This window comes from Lagenorhynchus albirostris, chromosome 2, assembly GCF_949774975.1.
Source record: "Lagenorhynchus albirostris chromosome 2, mLagAlb1.1, whole genome shotgun sequence".
Taxonomy (NCBI): domain Eukaryota; kingdom Metazoa; phylum Chordata; class Mammalia; order Artiodactyla; family Delphinidae; genus Lagenorhynchus; species Lagenorhynchus albirostris.
In genome coordinates, this window is record NC_083096.1 from 67,653,329 (window position 1) to 67,676,698 (window position 23,370).

Genomic DNA, 23,370 nt, shown 5'->3' on the forward strand with positions numbered 1-23,370 from the left:
AGATCAGAAATAAATGAAAAAGAAATGAAGAAAACAATAACAAAGAGCAATAAAACTAAAAGCTGGTTCTTTAAGAAGATAAACAAAATAGATAAACCACTAGCCAGACTCATCAAGAAAAAAAGGGAGAAGACTCAAATCAATAGAATTAGAAATGAAAAAGGAGAAGTAACAACTGACACTGCAGAAATAAAAAAGATCATGAGAGATTACTATAAGCAACTCTATGCCAATAAAATGGACAATCTGGAAGAAATGGACAAATTCTTAGAAATGCACAACCTGCCAAGACTGAAGCAGGAAGAAATAGAAAATATGAACAGACCAATCACAAGCACTGAAATTGAAACTGTGATTAAAAATCTTCCAACAAACAAAAGCCCAGGACCAGATGGCTTCACAGGCGAATTATATCAAACATTTAGAGAAGAGCTAACACCTATCCTTCTCAAACTCTTCCAAAATATAGCAGAGGGAGGAACACTCCCAAATTCCTTCTACGAGGCCACCATCACCTTAATACCAAAACCAGACACGGATGTCACAAAGAAAGAAAACTACAGGCCAATATCACTGATGAACATAGATGCAAAAATCCTCAACAAAATACTAGCAAACAGAATCCAACAGCACATTAAAAGGATCATACACCATGATCAAGTGGGGTTTATTCCAGGAATGCAAGGATTCTTCAATATACGCAAATCTATCAATGTGATAAACCATATTAACAAATTGAAGGAGAAAAACCACATGATCATCTCAATAGATGCAGAGAAAGCATTTGACAAAATTCAACACCCATTTATGATAAAAACCCTGCAAAAGTAGGCATAGAGGGAATTTTCTTCAAGATAATAAAGGCCATATGTGACAAGCCCACAGCCAACATCATCCTCAATGGTGAAACACTGAAAGCATTTCCACTAAGATCAGGAACAAGACAAGGTTGCCCACTCTCACCACTCTTATTCAACATAGTTTTGGAAGTTTTAGCCACAGCAATCAGAGAAGAAAAGGAAATAAAAGGAATCCAAATCGGAAAAGAAGAAGTAAAACTGTCACTGTTTGCAGATGACATGATACTATACATAGAGAATCCTAAAGATGCTCAGAAAACTACTAGAGCTAATCAATGAATTTGGTAAAGTAGCAGGATACAAAATTAATGCACAGACATCTCTGGCATTCCTATACACTAATGATGAAAAATCTGAAAGTGAAATCAAGAAAACACTCTCATTTACCACTGCAACAAAAAGAATAAAATATCTAGGAATAAACCTACCTAAGGAGACAAAAGACCTGTATGCAGAAAATTATAAGACACTGATGAAGGAAATTAAAGATGATACAAATAGATGGAGAGATATACCACGTTCTTGGATTGGAAGAATCAACATTGTGAAAATGACTCTACGACCCAAAGCAACCTATAGATTCAATGCAATCCCTATCAAACTACCACTGGCATTTTTCACAGAACTAGAGCAAAAAATTTCGCAATTTGTATGGAAACACAAAAGACCCCGAATAGCCAAAGCAATCTTGAGAACGAAAAAAGGAGCTGGAGGAATCAGGCTCCCTGATTTAAGACTATACTATAAAGCTACAGTAATCAAGACAGTATGGTACTGGCACAAAAACAGAAAGATTGATCAATGGAACAGGATAGAAAGCCCAGAGATAAACCCATGCACATATGGACACCTTATCTTTGATAAAGGTGACAGGAATGTACAGTGGAGAAAGGACAGCCTCTTCGATAAGTGGTGCTGGGAAAACTGGACAAGTACATGTAAAAGTATGAGATTAGATCACTCCCTAAAACCATACAGAAAAATAAGCTCAAAATGGATTAAAGACCTAAATGTAAGGCCAGAAACTATCAAACGCTTAGAGGAAAAGAGAGGCAGAACACTCTGTGACATAAATCACAGCAAGATCCTTTTTGACCCACCTCCTAGAGTAATGGAAATAAAAACAAAAATAAACAAATGGGACCTAATGAAACTTCAAAGCTTTTGCACAGCAAAGGAAACCATAAACAAGACCAAAAGACAACCCTCAGAATGGGAGAAAATATTTGCAAATGAAGCAACTGAGAAAGGATTAATCTCCAAAATTTATAAGCAGCTCATGCAGCTCAATAACAAAAAAACAAACAACCCAATCCAAAAATGGGCAGAAGACCTAAATAGACATTTCTCCAAAGAAGATATACAGACTGCCAACAAACACATGAAAGAATGCTCAACATCATTAATCATTAGAGAAATGCAAATCAAAACTACAATGAGGTATCACCTCACACCAGTCAGAATGACCATCATTAAAAAATCTAGAAACAATAAATGCTGGAGAGGGTGTGGAGAAAAGAGAACACTCTTGCACTGCTGGTGGGAATGTGAATTGGTTCAGCCACTATGGAGAAGAGTATGGAGGTTCCTTAAAAAACTACAAATAGAACTACCATATGACCCAGCAATCCCACTACTGGGCATATACCCTGAGAAAACCAAAATTCAAAAAGAGTCATGTACCAAAATGTTCATTGCAGCTCTATTTACAATAGCCCGGAGATGGAAACAACCTAAGTGCCCATCATTGGATGAATGAATAAAGAAGATGTGGCACATATATACAATGGAATATTACTCAGCCATAAAAAGAAACGAAATTGAGCTATTTGTAATGAGGTGGATAGACCTAGAGTCTTTCATACAGAGTGAAGTAAGTCAGAATGAAAAAGACAAATACCGTATGCTAACACATATATATGGAATTTAAGAAAAAAAATGTCATGAAGAACCTAGGGGTAACACAGGAATAAAGACACAGACCTACTGGAGAACAGACTTAAGGATATGGGGAGGGGGAAGGGTGAGCTGTGACAGGGCGAGAGAGAGTCATGGACATATATACACTAACAAACGTAAGGTAGATAGCTTGTGGGAAGCAGCCACATAGCACAGGGAGATCAGCTCGGTGCTTTGTGACCGCCTGGAGAGGTGGGATAGGGAGGGTGGGAGGGAGGGAGACGCAATAGGGAAAAGACATGGGAACATATGTATATGTATAACTGATTCACTTTGTTATAAAGCAGAAACTAACACACCATTGTAAAGCAATTATACCCCAATAAAGATGTTAAAACAAATGTATAGTATAGAGCTATAGCTTTCAAGTCTTTTTGATTATGATTTATAGTTAGAAATACAATTTATCTAATGACCATGTTCACACATATATATGGATAATTAAAGCAAAATTTCGGAAAACAATGTCTAACTTTCTTCATGCAATGTAATTGGATATTTGCCTATTATCCTCTATTTATTTAATGTAAAGCACGAGGTCATAATACACTATATTGACTTTACAGTTCCTGATCAACAGTTAAAACAGTTTAAAACAAATAATTTCAAATAACAAGGAACCTTATGAGCATCATATTTAATTCCAAATTTAGAGCTTTTCTTACAGCTTATGTGATGTTCTTTATTTTTAGCTAGGATTCATGCCTACCCCTTAGGCATTTGCATTTACATATTAATTTATCAGCCCCTTGGGTCCTGAGAGGATGAAACACAAATAAAATAAATTTTGGTGAAAATAATCCTTGAATGGTGGGACGCAGGGAAATGTTGAAGGAGAAAGCATGACAAATCTAGCCAAGGATGAGTGACTTGGTGGGGGTGGTGCTCTGAAGAATTACCTAACCTAGTCATCAAATAAAGATCAATCAGAATACCACTTATAGAATTAGGGGAACTTGGGGGCTAAAATCTAGTAGATAGAATCATGTAAGGTATTTTGTCTCTTTCATCACTCAGCTCAGGGGTTATTGCCTCCAAAAAACATCTTCCCTTGTGGTGCTTGAAAACACAATATCCTGGACCTGCCTCTATTGCTCACTTATATCGTACTGATATGATGTTTGGGGATCTTGAGAGCAGAGAGTACCTTCTTCTTTGAATTCCTAGCATCCACCTGAGTGCCTGGCACATCATAGGGACTCATGTACATGTCCCCTGAACTTCTCTAACACTGTTTCCTCCACTGTGAAACAACGTTGGGCTATATGATCTGCAAAGACCCTTACAGTCCTAACAATCTACGACTTTGACATATCTGAACTAGCCCAAGGCCCTCTGCCTCATAACAAAGCCCACATCTTTGCTGTGGTTGGTTCAAAATTATGAGCTAAAACGTGAATGATTTGTGCACAGTTTAGGGACTCTCCTTGCCCTGGCAGAGTAAGTGTTCTGATAAGAGCAGTTGGAAGCCTAATGCAGCAGCGCCTGCAGCAGAGAAAAGATTCCAGCCTCCAACTCCCACACAATTGCTGCTGTTCTCCAGCCTGCAATTTCCTCTTAGGCTCTGGATTGGTCCACAGAGTGACAGAGGGCTGGGAAAGAGCCTCTATATATTCCTCAGAGAAAAAGGCAGTCCCAGACGGATTTGAAGTTTTCAAAGACTTGCTCTGCTGATAAGGACTTGTGCTCAAAGCTGAGGACCTAAGCCATTTGCCAAAATGTGTAAAGGACTTGCAGCCTTGCCCCACTCATGCCTGGAAAGGTGAGTTATTTTGACTTAAGAGGTGGAGATAAGGAGAATCTTCTCTCAGGGGAGGATACTCAGAGGCAGTAGAGGGCCACTGTAGTTTGTGGCAAAACAGGTGGTTGATTATAGACTGGGAATTGCCTCCTCTCTGTTAATGGCAAGGTTTTGAAAGATCTGAGCTAGCAGACTGATGCAATATGAGATATATCATAACCATTTATATCCAGAACATCATTTCCTCTGAGGAGATGCCTATTTTATAAGCACTTGTTCAGACTCAGAAGTGTATGGTTAAGAGCATGGATTCCAACATCAAACTGCCTGGGTTTGAATCCTGGCTACATTACTTACTATTTGTGTGGTGTTGGACATTTTATTTAAACTCTGTATCTCAGTTTCCTTACTGGTAAAAATGGATCTACTAAGTATCTTCCTCACTAGCTGGTTATGAGGATTGAATTACTGTATGTGAAATGCTCAGAACACTGTCTGGCACATATGAGAAATGTGTAAATGTTAACCTTTATTAATGTACATGGAATAAGAAAGGAAGACCGAGATTTGCAATGAGGCAGAGAGGACTTCTCATTGTTCTTTGTATCTGGATACCATCAGATGGAAGGGGCTGGATTGCTGGACGGAAGACAGCCCTTGGGACATAGAGATTATTTATTAGCTATCATTGTTCTTTAGATACAGAGGAGCATCTTTGAGGCTCTGTGGTTGTCTTCAGACTGGACAATGTTCTGGAGGGAATCCTAAGTATCTAGACTAAGTAAACAGGAGGAGAACAAATATCTGACTTGTTAGAAAATTTAACCCAGAAACCCTACCTGATGCAGAGAATTAGAGATATTTCTCCTCTTCTTAGTTCTTAAGAATGAATTTGATTAAATTTTGTTTGATCCTACATTATTTAAAGGAAATAAAGGTGATCCTCGTACAGCCTAACTTCATCCCTAAAGGCACTGTCAATGTTTGCCTAAGAAGGTTGTGTTGTTCAATGGATCTGTACTTCTGTCTCTTACAAGTTCAGGTTTTCTTTTTGATGACTTCGACCCTAGAAATAATCTCAAAATAATTTTTTAAAGAGATAACATCCTAGCAAAGGAATTTGTCTCCAACAATACTGTCTAGTGACCGGAAATAAAGACCTCTCTCACTTTGTGCTGTCAAAACCACAGATTATTTTTGAAAGATGTATATATGTTTTAAAAAAGTAAAGTAGGACTTCAGTAACTAGACTAGGACTAGATTGTAACTAGGTGGGCAATATTGGCCATTGGACCATCCTTAGGGGGGAAGACAGGTTTCAGTGCTGGGTACTGTTTATCAGCCTATCCTTCCCCCTAGAGAAAGCCTGATAAACAGGGGGAATACAGGGGTGAAAGGCAATTCCTTGAACATGACGATGCATAATTTTTTCCATTTCCATTTTTACAACTCTGAGAATTGCAGATTTGACTTTTACAACAATTTTAGCACATGTCTTTAGCCCACTTATTGTTTGAAATCATGTACTTTCATGTAATGGGTAAATCTTAACCTTGTTAATTGGTGAACTATTGCCTCAGAATGATTGTTAACATCGGTCTGCCAGTCATTTTGTGATCCTATGACCCACTGCTTGGCATTTAGCGAAAAAGCAATAAATGTTTGTTGAAAGTTTGGCATTGTTACTAATATTGCCCTATTTGTTTTTGTAAATATGCATAATGTTTACTGAGGCACATGGATTGCACATTTCTTTCATTGATTCCTATAACTGTTTCATATCTGATTCACTAATTCACTACCAACATTGCTATTGATTCACTTTACAAATCTTTTAATTCACAGTAAATTCTTCTGCTCAAGGATATAACTAATGTTCATACAGTATATTATAGACTGACCAAGGAGCAAGCTTTTTTGCATAGATTGCCTGAAACTTTTAAGGCATATGGTAGAATCCTGTGATTATTGTGTCCTATTACATTTTTTTTTCATGATCTGTTACCATTGCAAATATAGTCATATTTCCAATAACTGTAATGAGTGATTTGGAGAAGTGGAATTGTAGAGCTAGGGAGCTGTTAGCACACTCTCATGGAAAGAACCTAAAACTGTCCACTCTAAGGGAAAAATGATACTTGAATAAATCCTTCCAAACCTGCCTTCCTTGGCTCTATTCATAGTGGAAAGAATACTGGTTACGGAGTAAAGAACAGACTTAGTTTTCTCATTAACTAATTTGTGTCCATGAGCAAGTGATTTCACTGTCCTGGGATTTTATTTTCTTATTTAGTAAATGAATGTTGGATTAGCTGTTCTCTGACATCCTTTCTAATCACAACATAGTTTAAATAAAGTGAAATACACCTGGTTTCAGTGACTAGTGAGAGATGCAAGTAAAGGAAAATTTTTCCTAATTTATTTCTCTCTAAAAGTTTGGGAGCCAATTAATGAAAATCATCAAGAATTCAACCCTGTGTTGAAATCATGGCTGTGGCAGAAGCAATCTACTCAGTGAGAATCTGACTTCCAAGAAAGCAACATTTACTTCATGTAAGAGGAGCTTTGGAAAATAGTCCTTTCTCAATGTTTACGGAAGCATTAAGCCAGAGTCAACTTTGACGTATTTGTAGAAACTATTGTTTTACTATTTATTTATATTTTTAAGACTATTGCTCATTAAAACTCAAAGTTGACCTCACATTTTTTATATATTTAAAGAGACCAATAATCTAAATATTTGGGCAATAAATGGCCCCCACCCCACAATTTTTACCTTCTAGCCTATTGAAACCTGTGTTGTATGGGTGGGAATCTTAGAGTCAATGGAAAAGGAAAGAGTTGAGTCAATTGAAAATCTTATTTTTACCAGTGATTTTCTGCTATGAATTTTAGGCTTCTTTTAAAAAATTCATTTTATTTTAAGTGTCTTGAATTTCTCTGAACAAGTTTAATTTTTAAAGTAAATATTGCTCTTTGGAAAAAGATGGAAGTCTTCTGAAACAAAGAGTGTTATCATTGTGATTCCCCCAAAGCTGTCACCATTATATAAAGCAACCAGTGTGATTATTATTGTTTTTGTCCATCGGGGTTGACCACTCCTGATACCAAATTTACAGTCTCTACTAAACTAAAAACGGGGAGTAAAGGAGTAATGAAGACAGCTACGGACAAAGAATTTTCCCTGGGCTGTTAATAAAGTGTCACAAACTCTTCTATAGATATCTGACCTACATCTGATTTCTGTTTAAGATTATAAAGGCTGCTAGTTGTGGAATGTGTTTAATCCATAGTTCACACAGGGGCTTCTGGCCACCTCAAGTGTGTGGCAATGCTGGGAATTTCAGGAGCTATAGAAAGTAAATGGGGAAAGTGATGTTTTGTTTTGTTGTTTATTATCATTTTACTAAACATTCAATGTTTCCCCATCTTCTTCAATTTATGTGGGTCTAAGTATGGATAATTTAGAGTAGAAAAGTCCCTAATCAACTAATCATGTAAGGTTGTCAAGCCACACAGAAGCAACAAACAGAGTGGGTCAAGGCTCCTGAGTCCACAGGATTAAGTAAATACAGCTTTTTCCAAAGGCATGAGCACAACCTTGGACCAATTATAGAGAAAAGATAAGCACCTAGTGAATTAAAGACTGTAGCAATGAACGTGAATAAGTGATAAATGAATCAGAACGGACACAGGATCATCAAAGAAGCCTAAAGAGATAGTAGAGTTTGGGATCATGCTTTCTGGGAACAAGTATGAATTTGAAGCTTGCTATTGCTGATAGAGAGTCTTGTGACATAATTGCAAATATTTCAGTGAAACCCTGCAATCTTAAGGAAGTGAATAAACTATTTAATAAAATAGCAAGGGGATGTTCCTAAGAAAAACTTTGTTTCAATTCTTACTGATGAAACAATTTCTATTGTTCCTCTGGATTGCCTTTCCAACCTCCATACTTGCCTTAAGCATAAGGGTGAAAGAACTCTCAGGGAAATTTCAGTCCACGTAAGGAGATAAATAAGAAGAAAGTAGCCCTCTGTGTTGAGATCCACTATAGAGGAATAAATGCTCCAAGTGCTAAGAAGCACAAAAGTGGGGGGAATGGGTGGGGAGCTCATAGAGCTTTGGGTAGCTATGGAAAACTAAGAAGTCACAGGGGATGATGCCTAAGGTTTATGAACTAAGCCTGAAAGGACTGAGGAGTTGGTCAGGTCCAGAGAGGAAGAGGAAAGAGAAGGAAGTCATCCCAGGCCAAGGGGCACGTCTGCATGTGCAAAGGCTGGGAGGTGAGAGGGGATTGATGTTATGGCATCTTTGTGCAGTCTGTATTGTCTCTCTCATGCAAGCAAGGAGGGAACTTTGGATTTCCAGCTACAGTTAACCTCCCATGCACCTCGTCCTGCATACTGTTTCCTTGGAACTTGTCCAGTGCCCATCCACACCAACTGTGAGGATTGAAAAGATCTGTTCATGAAGAAGATTTTCCCCCCTTTTGTCTGAAGACTTCAATTACTAAAAAGATAATCTGTACTTGGCACGTAGTAGGCACTTAAATACTTTGTCAAAAGAATGCACAAATATTTATTATAGCAAGTGGAGACAGACCTGCTTCCAGGTTGTCCTGGTGCTTTCTCTGCTTCCAAAGGGATTGGGAAGGACAAGAGCAATGACTTTTTTATGCTACAATAGGATAAAGAGTGTATGTTGTAAAATAAAGAGGGCTTCCTGTTTGGGGGCGCAGAATGGAAGAGACTGGGAGAGGAAGAAAGCTTTTCTATAATTTCATCAGGAAAACCTAGCTAAAGAGGTGAGTCTTTTTTTGCTTCTAATGCAAGATGAACCTCATGACATTACATCACTTTGGCTATTTCTCATGCAGTACTGTCCCAGCTTCTTTGATGAATTACATTCTGTATTCTGTTGCCTCTTCCTATTTTTTCTTTCATTTACTCTGAGCTACGTTGAAACACCAGATATCAATTCAAAAACGCTTTTAGATCCCAGAATCTTAAGTTTGGAAAGCTAACCTGAAAGGTTATCTAATTTGTTTCTCCTTCTTTAACAAGGACTACACACTATTATGGGATAGATGCTATCTAGGGAGGGAGTTTATATTTCTGGGGTTGTGTGTTAATGGCTTTTGTCTGTCCTGCTGGCCAGAGAGCAAAGGAACTAAACTTTAATTAGTTCAGTCAGGATCAATCATTAGTAAAAGGAACCAGAATATGGCTGGAGGCCACAAGATAACAGGTTCCTATCTCTTTCTTCCTTTAAAGTTCATTCGAATGGAGTCTCAGATAACATTAAACCTGCCCCCTATTTTAAAGGCTGAGTCACCCAGAGGATAAAGACAGTGAAAGCCTGATTGTTTTTCACTGAGAAAGTAACTCCTAAGGTTACACATTTTAGGGATATTAAAGAAAACCCAGAGTAAGGAAGGATGTAAGTTCACAGTCTATCCCCTACCTTAACATCAGCAATGTGGTGGAGTGAAAAAAACATGGAGGTGGTAACTCCACCTCTATTACTTCCTTAGTTGTATAAACTCCAGAAACTAAACCTCTCTGGCTTTCATTCCTTATCCATAAATGAGGATATTTATCTTGTTGGGGAGAGATGCTATAAAAAATAAATGAAATAATGTATATAAGGTAACTAATTTTTAGTAGGCAGACCCTTATAAATACTTAATTTCCTTCCATCCTTCTTTCCATCTTTATAGGTAGTCAGAAAAACAACATTTAAATTTCAGTTATGTGCCACGGCTTTTTTTCTCCCAGAGTATCAAATGATTTAATTACAACTTAAGCCACTTATTAATTATCCACCTTCTAAAAAACACAAACATGAGAATAAAATAAACACACCCAAGACTCACTAGCCCTTGTAGGATAGGAAGAAGCCTTGGACAGAGAGCCTGCAAATGTTTTTTCCGTACATCTAAGTCTACATTTTCTCATGCATTCTAAGGTCCCATGTTTTGACACCTTACAGGGGAGAGGAAATGGAAGATACAAAAAGTCATGCACAAGAGGGTCACAAAGATCTTAAAGCTATTTGCTGCTAATGACTTGTACAACTCTGAGAAAGAGTATCAAATAAGCATTGTCCAATGTTTACTCCTGGCGAACCTTTAGTGTCATTCTTTGAAATTGCATCTTTGGAACTGGTTATGTTCCTTCATTATAGCTTTTGCTTATCCCCACGCACAAACCCTAAAATTCACACACAGTTTCTAAGTTCAAGTACGAAGGTTCGTTTCAGGACAACCCCGAGTTGAGGTAGTGTTTCTTAATATATCTGTAGTGTCTACTGGGGGTCATCCCCTGGACAGGCTGGCCAGATGGCAGCACAATATGGGGGCCCACATGGTCAACTCTCCTACTGGCCCACTTGCTCCCTAATTTATCTGGACACCGCCTCACAGTCAACGTTGCATCTTGAAGTCAGTGATGACCTTGGCCTGCCTTCATTCTGAAGTTGTACTCTTATGTAACTGAATCCAATTCTTCACCATTAATTCAATGGAGCTTCCAAAATGTGTCAGGTCTATTCTTAGGAAGCGTCCCGGGATGGGGCTGGAGGGTCCTGGCTTTCAGGCTCTGCAGGGGGTGCGGGCACAGCTTCTTTTCTCTGGGCTGCCAGGAACTCATGAATTGCTCGTTCTGTCTGTGGCCTGAAGATGTGGTTTAGCTTGGGATCCACCACCTGGTAAATAATTCTGTCCACTCCAGCTTCCAGCATCCCTGACTATACCACACTCTGCCTCAGACCATTTCGCAATTGGTTTTTGTTCATCGTAGGATTCCATTCCTGCTTCTCCAGATGTGTTGACACAAAATTATCCACATTCTGCCTCAGGTTTTGGTAAGCTGGCTTGGCGTCCACGTCGGCCAGGCAGTCCCGGTGAAATCTGTCAATCAGGCCCCGGCTCTTGAGCTGCTCCAGGATGAGCGCTATGAGCTGCGGGTCTCCAGGAGGCAGTGAGGCCGGGTGGGTGGGGCCGCCACCCACCCACCATGCCGGTGCCTCCACCTCCCCCGCTGTCTGTCATGGCTGCGCCCCCGGGCCCGCGAGGGAGACCGAATACGGCTTCCTCTCAAGGACAGAAGGCCTGGGTCCTGTGGAGGTGGCGGAGAGGCCAGAGAAGGAGGCAGCGGCAGCAGCTGCAGCGGCGGCAGGTTCTGAGGCAGCAGAGGTGGTGGGAGAGGCGGTGGAAACCCTGAGCCACGGCTTTTCATAAAGCTTATTTCTTTTCCTCCTTCCTCATCATAGCCTCATTAAAAAAATAATAATAATGATGAGTTTGTATAATAATACAGTATTTTTACGATTTTGCCCATAATTCTTTCAGCAAGTATCCCGTTTAAAAGCTCTTTACAAAACATTAAAAGACATTAAAAACCACGATTAGACTGAAAGATTAACAATTCTTTAATATCCTTAAATAGTAAGCGTCCAAATATCCTCAATGACCTTTTTGCAGTTGGATTGTTTGACCCCTCAGGGTCCAAATGGGGGTCACACATTTTTTTTTTTGGACTACTGTTAAATTTTATTATTAGACTGATAAGAACATAACCAGTCCCAAAGATGCAATTTCTACTTCTTTCTACAATTAATTGGGCTCTAGTTATGGAAAAGCACTTATTGCAAAAGCACTTTAAGGTCCCAGAAAGACTGAGAGACCAGTGCCTTCTATCTGGTGGGGGCACTTTAGCCATCTTAATTTGGAGCTGCTTGGTAGAGTGTGGTGAGGCATCCACGGTTCATAAACAAGATGACCTGAGGGGTTTGTCTCCAGTGCCCTTTCACCCACCTTTCACATCCCTTAAGTGACTGCAGAACCACCGGCTCCTCCACATCAAATCATGTTTACTAAGATCCTACTGTGTGCAGCGCACACCATGCCTGGAGCTGGAAGCCGCTGGGGCACAGATCTTTTTCTGCTTTTTTACTTCACAACAGTGAGGAGACTAAGCCGTCTTCCCTGAGGCACTCTTGAACAGATTCACATGCAATCACCCTACTCTTTTAAAACTGAAAGAGTAGGGCTTCCCTGTTGGCGCAGTGGTTGAGAGTCCGCCTGCTGATGCAGGGGACTCGGGTTCGTGCCCCGGTCCGGGAAGATCCCACTTGCCGCGGAGTGGCTGGGCCCGTGAGCCATGGCCGCTGAGCCTGCGCGTCCGGAGCCTGTGCTCCGCAACGGAAGAGGCCACAACAGTGAGAGGCCCGCGTACCGCAAAAAAAAAAAAAAAAAAAAAAAAAAAACTGAAAGAGTAACCCCAAGTCACCACCCAGGCACCAACAACACATAAACCCCAGGGTCGCACACTTCGATTGGTCCAGAGCCTCTTATATCTTTCCTAATCAATGGGCTTCCGGTCTTTTATTTCTTTTTTCCTTGCAATTTATTTGTAGAACACAGAATTTTTAGATTTAAGTATAAAAGGCTATGTAACATGTGGAAAAGGTGCTGGATGGGGAATCCAGGGTCCTGAGCTGTAAACTTGGCTTCTACTAAATAGCAGAGGGTGAGTTATGAGTCAGTTCCTTCCCCAGGCCTCATTACTGTATTTGTAAAAGGTGAGAAATCAATTATATGATCCTCTTCACTCCTTCTAGCTCCACTACTTCATTGTTCTTGATTTGGACACCGTGTACTCTGAAGAAAGATTGTATTTTTATTTTAATTTTCCAGCTCTTCCCAAGTCCTACAGGAAGGCCCAGAAACTAACTTCTGGATGTAGCTTGAAAGCAGTGATTAAAAGTGTGAAATATTCTTCCAGTCACTTAGGATCTCAATGGACTAAATTCAGTACCCTATATGTCTTAAAAATGCTTATATGAAATTCAGACTAAACTCCCAGTTTGTGAAAAACATATATTTATAAGTAGTGGAAGGTGACTCTTTTTATTTTGGCAAATTCCATGAAAGGAACAGATGGTTTCAGTTTCTTGTAAAATTCGAGGGTGAATTAGGTTCAAAGATCATGGATTATAACAGTCTATGATTCTTGTACAATTGACCCTTGAACAACTCGGGGCATTGGGGGACCAACCCTCCTTGGAATGGAAAATCCACTGGCTCCTTCGTATCCATGGTTCTGCATCTGCTGAATGGTGTAGTACTGTAGTATTTACTATTGAAAAAATCCACATAGAAGTGGACCTGTGCCGGTCAAACCCCTGTTGTTCAAGGGTCACTGTATTTTGTTTACAGTTAATTTAGTTCTCTCTTATCTCAAGAGTATAACTTCCTTGAGGGCAGGGAGGAAAAGTGAAATAAGGACACAGACACGCCTCACCTTGAGTGTGCAGTGCCTGCCTTGACTGCTTTCACGCTAGGTCCCGTGTTTCTTCAGTCAGTGGAAACTGTGGTCCGCTCATGCCCTTCTGAATGCTGCCCAGAAGGAAACTCATCCATCAACTTAACAGTGAGAGTTTCCATCCTTGAGGCTGGAATAAGAAGGGTGAATTGGGGTTTCTAGGCTTTTACATAATTAACCAATTTTCATCTACCAGTTGAGTGGATACTGGAGTATAGACAATTCCTCAAGTGGCATGAAGACTGCCTCTGACTACATGAATCCATGTCAGACACAAATATGCACAGTGACTGCAATTTCTGACTAGAATGAGGACATATAGCCTGCCTCTAGACCAGGCATTAGAAATTGGGTCTTTCTTAGAAAATCTGTAGATGTGGCCAGCCTAATCATAGGATATATGCACCACCAACCCAACTAATGCACACGCGACTTCGAGCTTACTCACCCTGACCATCGTTCTCCTGGAAAGTCCAGACAAGGTATTTCTTTGCAAAGCATTCTATTCAGTTGCCATGCTGAGATAAAATACCTTGCCCTGACATTTTTTTTCTCCTTCAAAAAGGAAATATTTCAGGGTTGAAAAGATTCAGCTAAGCAGTCTTTGAACACTTTGGACAGTAGGTACTTGATAATCAGCTGGCTTCACAAATAGCAAATAAGGCTAAGACCATTATTCTGTATTCTACATGCTTTCCTTTCTCTTTTCCAACTGCTTCCCCAGACACTTCTCAAGACAATTCCTAACCCATCTGGACAAAATGTCACTCAGATTCCTAAATTTTACATTCTAGAAAGTTGTGGGAACTATCATATTAGAGTCTGAGGAAGATATGAAACATGAAGTAAAATACCTGAAAAACATGTGAAGTGCTCTTCTGTGTAAGTGCTCATTATTGGTACTGAAGTGCGTGGAGCTGTTTTTGTCAAGCTACTACTTTTTGATATTTTTTTGTGCAAACCATCTGTTTCTTGATGAGGCACTTGTCTGTGGGGATTCAGGAAGTTTAGAAAGAATCAAGATGTCTCATTAACAAGGTAGTTTGTTGTATTTTGGTAACATTTTAAGTAATAGTTTACAAGAGATACCTGGGTCTACAGGAACATGGGACTGAATGACCTGTGCACTTTAGGATAAGGTCAACAGTGCAGGTCACACTGAAGACTTTCCCAGGAGAGCCCCCTATCTAAGGTCTGGTGCTTTCTGAATAACAAGCCTTCAGAGTATTGGACTTTGTTTCTGAATCCCCCAAGTCTAAAACAGTATGTCACTTGAACACACACACATGCATGCATGTGCACATGTACACACACACACACACCTGATATTTTTTATAACTTGGAAAAAAGATGGACTGTTTGTTGAAATCAGAGATTCACACAGACAGCTTGAAAGTGTCTGAGCTGGCTAGGAGGAAGCAATTTTTTTTTCATATAGATGAATGTAGATCAGTGGGGATTTTTTTCCCTCCCTTCACAGATTGAATTTTACACTTTTCCTTTAGTAGGCAACAGTGAAGAAAAAAACTTTCTGTAAGTTGAGATTTTCTCAAAATTGTAATTTGATAGTTCAAAAAGCCTTTAAAAAAATTTTAATTGCCCTCTAACATTTATCTTCCAGATCCTCTAAGAATAACTTAACCTTTGTCTCCCTTCCTGGTTCAGACAGGGCCTTGATGTTTGCAATTATGCGGAAATGTGAGTGCAGATGGCTGGACTGCAGCTGAGGGAAAGGAATATGTAACTCTCATTAGCTACTTATTTTAATATTTTATTAAATGGATACCAGTTTAAGAGCATGAAAAAGACAAGATTAGCAAAGACAATTGACAATTGTGACAGTGTAGAATTGAGTACCTAGCACAATTCTGATCACACACATACACACGATAAAAGTCTGGTGACTCGAAATCATAGATTCTGCCCCTTGAGATGGGACGTGATTTTTTTTTCCCCTTCTCTAAGGTGACCAGCTTAGAATCACAGAATGAGAACAGGATCAGTGTCACAGACAAATTCCTTCTCTTATAGATGAGAAAATATGTCCAAACTGTCTGGTGACTTGTCCAAGACCACATAGCTGGTTAGAGTTGGAGATAATTCAAGGTCTCTGGATTTCCATATCACCTTCATTTTATTTTATCTGATGAACATTAATTTATGAATTTTGTGTCTTCACTTTTAAGATATTTATTCTTCCATAGACACCATCTTTCAAAAGGTTTTGATTAGGAAACAAACAGTAGTCTTTAAGAAAAAAAATGATTTGGAACAAAATTTCTATTTACCAGATGCCTACAACTGCCAATTACAACATCTGAACACATGAGAGAGGTGTTGCCTAGTAATTAAGAGCTCAGGAGCTGAAGTGAGATTGGGTGTGACTCCTACCACTGTCATTTACTGGATGATTTTTGGGCAAATCACCTAATTTCTCTGTGACTCAGTTTTCCCATCTGCAAGATGGGAATAACATTTATACCTCCCTCAGGGTTGTTATAAACACTAAATAGGGTTATGCATTATATGGGTTGAGTAAACCATTTAGTTAGCTGGGGAACATGTACTTTTTCTAAGTGTGTGATGTTTCTTAGTTATTTTCATGTTGGGATACCCTTGCAGCCATGTCTCAGAATGGGGCCAGAGCAGGGAACTGGAAAGCATCCTAAACTACCTTCATCTCCCTACAGAGCTAAACAGGACATATAGAAGTGGGACTCAAATGGAAGGGCCCATTGCGTGGAACGTTAGAAAGCAAATGAGAAAAATAGGTGACAGGAAGCAGGAGAGAAGGGGGATCACAGATAACCCCTCTGAGCCTGGGTGTTGATGGAATAAATGGACTATTGACAGAATTTCGTAGCCTAGAGGGGATATTCTTTTTGGAGTAGGTAATGAGTTTTTTCCTCTGAACTCAGGTCTTCTCCTTTAGGAATTCTTAGGTAATGTCAAGTCAGAACACCTTATTCTGACTTTCCTGATAGTTTTATAGTTACTAAATTAATTTGATTTCAAAAAAAAAAAAACCCAACTGTAACTGCAAAATGCAGGACTCTAGGGAAGAACTCCTAGCTAGCTATGCCATGAAACCGAAGCCTATAGGATGCTGTGTCTGGTTTGAGCTCCTGGGGCTAGGAGAGAAGGAGAAAGATTAGAAAAGAATAGCTGGTCTAGGGAGGAAATTCAGAAAGCTAAAGCTGAAATATAGACCATTCAGTAAAGGTGAAAAGAATTGAGATTAGCTGTTAACTGAAAATAGAAAAGTAGAATGGGGATGAGAAGACAGTCTGACTGCCTTAAGTCTATTTTCTGTAGTGAATCAAGTCTGAAAAACAGAAGCTAAGAGAGGATATATTTGGTTCCTGTTGCTGCTGTAACAACTGCCAGAAGCTTAGTGGCTTAAAACAATGCATATTTATTCTCATATAGTTCCGGAAAGTAGAAGTCTAAAATGGGTCCTAGGGCTACATTCTTTCTGGCGGGTCTAGGGAAGGAGTCATTTTCTTGCTTGGTCTGACATCTGGAAGACAGCTACATTCCTTGTCTCATGGTTCCATCCTTGACCTTCAAAGCCAGCAGTGTAGCTTCTTCCAATCTCTCTCAGCCTGCTTCCATTGACACATTGCTTTCAGACTCTGACCTTCTTGCCTTCCCCTTACAAGGACCCTTGTGATTACACTGGGCCCACCCAGATAATCCAGAATAATCTCTCTACCTAAAGATCTTTAACTTTATCACATCTGCAAAATTCCTTTTGCCACATAAGGCAACATATCCACATGTCCCAGGGATTAGAATGCAGACATCTTGGGGAGTTATTATTTAGCCTACCACCGAGGGAGACATGAGAATGAAACTTCTGTCATGTGACTCGCTCCCCCTCTCCTTCTATGCCTGTTTCTATGCTCTGCAGACCATTCTTCTGTCATCTTAATTGAAAATTTCTCAGGTGCAGGCTACACCTCAAAGGGTTAACTAGATACTTGCCCTATAGAAGCCATTATTCTTTCCTTCTTTTTTCTGTGGGACGTCCCTAGCACCCTCTCTGGGCCTGCTTCCCCAAACTCTCAGGTCTTTTTTCTCTTGTTCCATTTTATAGCTGACGGTCTCCTATCAGCTGTGATTTGCATCTGCAATGCATAAAGTTACATTTGCATTTGTCTAAGATTGCTATGTGTTCAATCTAGAGGAGAGAGCTCAGTTCAAAGACAGCTGCTTTGCATCTTTCTTGCAGCACAGCAGCTAGGTGACCATCTGCTTGGTTCTTGGACCCTGTCCCCACCCAGAACCCAGACTTCTAACTTAGTAACTCCTATCCCAATAACCACACAATTGGAAGAATCCCTGTTCACCAAGCCTTGATGTGTGAGTGCCACAGGTCAGAATTCATTGCTCATTGGGAGAAACATGAGAGAATGCTATAAGAATGCTGGAGAGAAGTTTCCAGCATTGCATGGAATGCAATGACATATGCATTGACCTGTGACATATGCATGGACCTTGAAAGCATCTTTGGAATTTTTAGAAAACATATTAGGAAGATGGGGACTTCCATATTAAACTTTTGGAAGGATCCCTGGGGAGCTGGGAGAAAGACAGGAAGAGAGCAGCTGCTTTGGGATCCAACCAATACCCTCTCCTCCCTGCGCACACAGGATTCCAACCAAATCATACATCCCCAAATCTCAACCCTTCCGAGAAGCCTTCTCTTTTCTCCTTCATGGAGAAGCTAACAATGCATCCCTTGAACTCTCACAGAATTTTTTCATCGTCCCTGTATTTCTTATCACTTCTTAACCAACTTCCCTCAGATTCAACTTTGGTTAGGTATTTGACATTATCTAATTTAATTCTTAGTCTAACCCTGCAAGGTAGATGTTTTCAACATTACTATTTTACCGATAAAGAAGCACAGATAAGTTAAATATCCAGCCCAAGGTCAGACAATACACTCCACATGCCTGAGTTCTGGGGTGCCAATTTCAAACCTGGGACTCATTCTATCTGTCATAGCCGCATCCAAAGAAAACTATGTATGTAGTTGGCCCGTCATCCCTGGGGGTTCTGCAGATTCAACCAACCAGGGATCAAAGGCATGCGAAAAAAAATCAAGAAAGCTCCAAAAAGCAAAACTTGGATCTGCTAAGCGCTGGCAACAATTTTGATAGCATTTACATTGTATTTACAACTATTTACATGGCATGCATATTGTATTAGGTAGTATACATAATCTAGAGATGATTTAAAGTACATAGGAGGATGTGTGTAGGTTATATGCAAGTACTACACCCTTTTATATGAAAATAAAATGTTTGAGCATTTGCAGATTTTTATATCTGTGGGGAGTAAGGGTCCTGGAACCAATCTTCTACGTATACTGAGTGACAACTGTACATATATCTTCTTTATAAAATGGGAACTACTTGAGGTCTGGAACAATCTCTTATTAATTTTGTAAAGCACTCCCCATACTATCTGGTACAGTGCCTGACAAACAGTGGTTGCTCTATTAGAGTCTGATAAGTGAATGGATAAGTGAATTTATGAAGCAATAAATAGATAATTCTTGAAAATAGAAATCTTGAGAATAATAAGGTATTGTTACATTATGTTAAGGGAGGGAGAGAAGAAATGGTTTGAAATATAATTCTGTACTTCAGACAAGTAAAGGTCCTCTTATTCTTCATCGTTATGTCATTATTTTGCTCAACACATAATAATTTGGCAAAGATAAATGTTGACCAAGTGTTCTGATTATTCAAGGCAACGAACTTGTATCTATTATATAAATTCATTGCCAGCGGACACGTTAAGTTTTGGGAACTGTAGTTTTATTAAGTGATGTAATATATGTTCACGTTGATTAAGGTTTAGGTAAATTTTACTTTACTACTCTTTCTTTCCCTCTTTTCCGATACCCTTTATTACCACCTTTATTTCCTGCTTTTATAAGATATAAAACAATTAGAGTCCATGTACAACTAGAAACTTCATTCTAGAAGGTCCTTCTTTATAATTTAACACAAATGAGATGGAGATGTTCAAAGGCTATGGGTCACACCCGTGTTCAGAGAGGCTCTCATGGGAATGCCTTCTGACCTCTCCACATTTGGAGCTCAAAATAAACCACAAATTTCTGTCTTCCTCAACTTGAAGACCAGTTTCCCACTGTTCATTATCTGGCTTCCAAACTGAATTACAGAAAGTCCAGAAATCCTGCCAACAATATTTTGAATAAGACACAGATTTTAAGGTCAAAGGGAAAAAAAGACTTCTACCCTGTCTGTCTTGTTCCTCCACTGTCTCTTTCCTTACTCCTAATAACCTACTCTGAGTGATGACTATGTAAGAGACAGGCCATAAAAGCATGGGAATTATCTCAATTTCCATGGGAATCCTTGAGTAGGGAGTAGCCAGTGCTTGGGAAAAACAATACTTTTTTTTTTTTCATTTTAAAATAGCAGCACAAGGCTGGTGATATTATAATGTAACTCTGAGCTGAGCTAGGCAGCAGCAGAGGTCTCCAAATTTGCTTTCTTTGTCTCTCTGTAGGAGTGCTGTCCAGAAATGTATATCCTCTATGCTTTCAGAATTAGTTGCATTATTTCCAGGTGGAGACTTTCTGAAAGGAGCTTATCTCGCATGTCAGTCAAAAAGATCTTTGTTGAGTTCTATTCTATTCTATTTATTCAATAAACATTACCCAACACCCATGTGCAAGACGCTGTGATAGGATAGTAGGACAAATACAGTAGAACAGTAATAATAATAGGTAACTTTTAAGGAATATTTACTATGTGCTAATTGCTCTTCTAAACACTTTAATGCCTTAACGTATTTAGCTCCATAATATATATGTGAGGTAGGAACTATATTGTCACTATTTTACATAGACAATTGGAAGCTTAGAATTTAAGTAACTTGCCCAAAGTCACTCCACTAGTAAGTAAGAGTTGGAATATAAACGAAAGCAGTATAGAACCGTACTTTTATCCTCTATACCATCCTAGGAGTTAAAGCAACTTTAAAGTTATTTTCTAGATTCTCTGGGAGATCAAAGAAGTAAAATATGGTACCCACCCTCAATGGGCTTGTTATCTCACTGGGAGTACATACACATGGAACTCTTAGACACACATTCACGAGAAAGTAGAGTAATTGGGTGAAAATGTGCTGTCTGTAACTTCAGCAGAAAGAAAGCATTCTATCCCTTGCTCTGCAACTTACTAGAAATCTAAGAATAACATCGTATGAGATCTTCGAAAAATATTCTAATTTACACAAACCTCAATTTTTCTACTTTTAAAATAAGGGCAGGGCAAATTAAAAGCTCTGTAAGGTCCATTAAATATGATCACAAAACAGAGGATCTTATGTTAGAGGAGAGAGAAAGCACTCTAGGTTTTTGCAGTTACAGAGGTTTCAGGAAAAAAGTGAGATTTTTCTGGTCCTAGAGCATTAGAATAGTTTTAATTGTCATATGGGTGGCAGTCAGGAGGCAGGTTAAGGAGGAAGCCAATGGGACTAGGTATACAAGTAGTTATGGGGAGCCAAGGGAAATAAGCTTAGAAGTGGAGGACTTTGGAAGCAAGAAAGTGATGTTTGAAACTGAATCAGTTGATCAGCAGTTCTCAGAAGTGTGGTCCTGGGACCAGAGATATAAATTCTCCGGTCCTGCTTCCGAACTCTTGAATGAGAAACTCTGGGATGGGGCTGAGAAATCTGTGTTTTAACCAGACCTTTTGGTGATTGGGGTATATATTCAAGTTTGAGAAACTTCATGGTAAATAGAAAGCCATTACAAGCAAGTAGGAAAGTGTTTGTACTCTGGTAGTGAGTGCAGGATGTATTCAAGTAGGAAGAAGGAAATGGTAAGGTGGGATGTCCTAGTAACTCAGGCCTGGAGAAAGATGCTAAATTTAGATATGGAGAGGAAAAGGCACATTTAAAAGAATTTTCTAGGAAGAAAGAACAACATTTGTGATAGAGTATCTACAGGGAATGAAGAAGACAAACAGTTTAATGTGAATCAGAGAGTTTATAAATTATGGGAAGGAGAATATTGTAATTACAGATAAACATGGGATGTTGGGAAGGGGGACGGAATAGAAAAGGACTCTGTGGTACTATTTACAAGTCGTTTCACAGCTCAGGTCCTCGCTTTCTCATTTATTTTCTCGAGATATGGACTGTGATGATCTTGAAGTCTTAGTTTATAATAGCTAGAGAAGATATTAGAGCTTTTCTCACTAAAGTTGTTTCCTTCCTTCCTTCCTTCCTTCCTCTCTCTCTTTTCTTATTTTTCACTGAAGACAAGAGAACTCAAATAACTTTCTTAAGATCACCAAGCAAATTAGTGACTGAGCTGAAAATAGGGTTTAGTTAAGGGCAAATGTTACCATGTTTACTGTTTCTTTCCTAAATTTCCTTCCTAATGTTACATAATATGTTATAGGCTTTTTTGTGTGTAAATGTTCCTTCATTGGCACAGGATTTTCTGTAAGATCATAATAATTAATAATAATAATAATAGTAAATAATACACCCTGTCATTTATGGAGTGCATTGTCAATGTGCTAGGCATTACTGTAAGTGCTTCACATATAATAACTAATTTCATCATCATAAGAACCTTTTGAGGTAGGTACCATTATCATCTCCAATTTACAGATGAGAAAACTGAGGCTTAGAAATTTGCCAAAAGTCACACATGTAGTAAGATAAATCTGGTTACTTTGACTTCAACATTCATGCCCTTAACCACTGTGATATACTGTCTATTGCCTTTTAGGAAAAATTGCTTAGTTTTGGCATTAGCTACATTCTCTGGGGAATACCTCAATGTTTCACTTCACTTTCTCTCTGGGAACAGCCTCTTTGACCCGAATCCTACTTGCTTTGCAAACTCTTCCAGTTATATAACCTGAGATGGGAGTTTTGCCACACTTAGGAGTTGGAATTTTCTCTGCCAAGGTCGGGGAGAGATTGAACACAATCCAGCATGCTGCTTGTGACTATAATAATGGACTCAAGATCTGGAAAGTATCTTATGAAATCATCTGGACAGATCCAGATGTCATATGACTTAGCTGTTATTCAAAACAGCTGGTTTTGTCTTTTCTTGACGAATTTTCTTCAGCAATGGAAAGTTGGCCACATTTAGTTCACTATTTCCATGTTTTTATCACCATACAGTTAGTAAGTTCTCCTGAACACTCCTGGTTTTTTTTTTTGTGAGGGATTTTTCACTCTTAGAGGTGGCTGGCTTTTGAACAATTTTTAAATGGATATATCATTATTTATATCTTTCTTGTTTGAAGCGTCACAGTGCCTTAAAGTCATTCCAGGAACTCTTGCTTGGGTCTGGGTATCAGCTTGGGTGAAGCGGGAGCTCTGGGGCTAAGCGCAAAGTCTCATTATGGGCAGCATATAACTATCCCCCTCTGTGATCCTCCCACCTCCCTGGAGTCCCACAAAGGTG

The 23,370-nt window shown here is 39.2% G+C and overlaps 1 protein-coding gene and 1 pseudogene across 1 annotated transcript in view; one reads left to right on the top strand and one right to left on the bottom strand.

The window, feature by feature from the left end:
- The first annotated feature begins 4,423 nt into the window (after window positions 1-4,423).
- Window positions 4,424-23,370, top strand: part of RGS5 (regulator of G protein signaling 5) — a 52,755-nt gene continuing 33,808 nt past the window's right edge. The window contains exon 1 of the mRNA XM_060134291.1: window positions 4,424-4,581. Within this exon, the coding sequence (XP_059990274.1) occupies window positions 4,538-4,581 (44 nt within the window). The 5' untranslated portion in view covers window positions 4,424-4,537. The remainder of the gene's footprint in view (window positions 4,582-23,370) is intronic.
- On the bottom strand, window positions 10,945-14,346 carry LOC132516436 (biorientation of chromosomes in cell division protein 1-like; annotated as a pseudogene).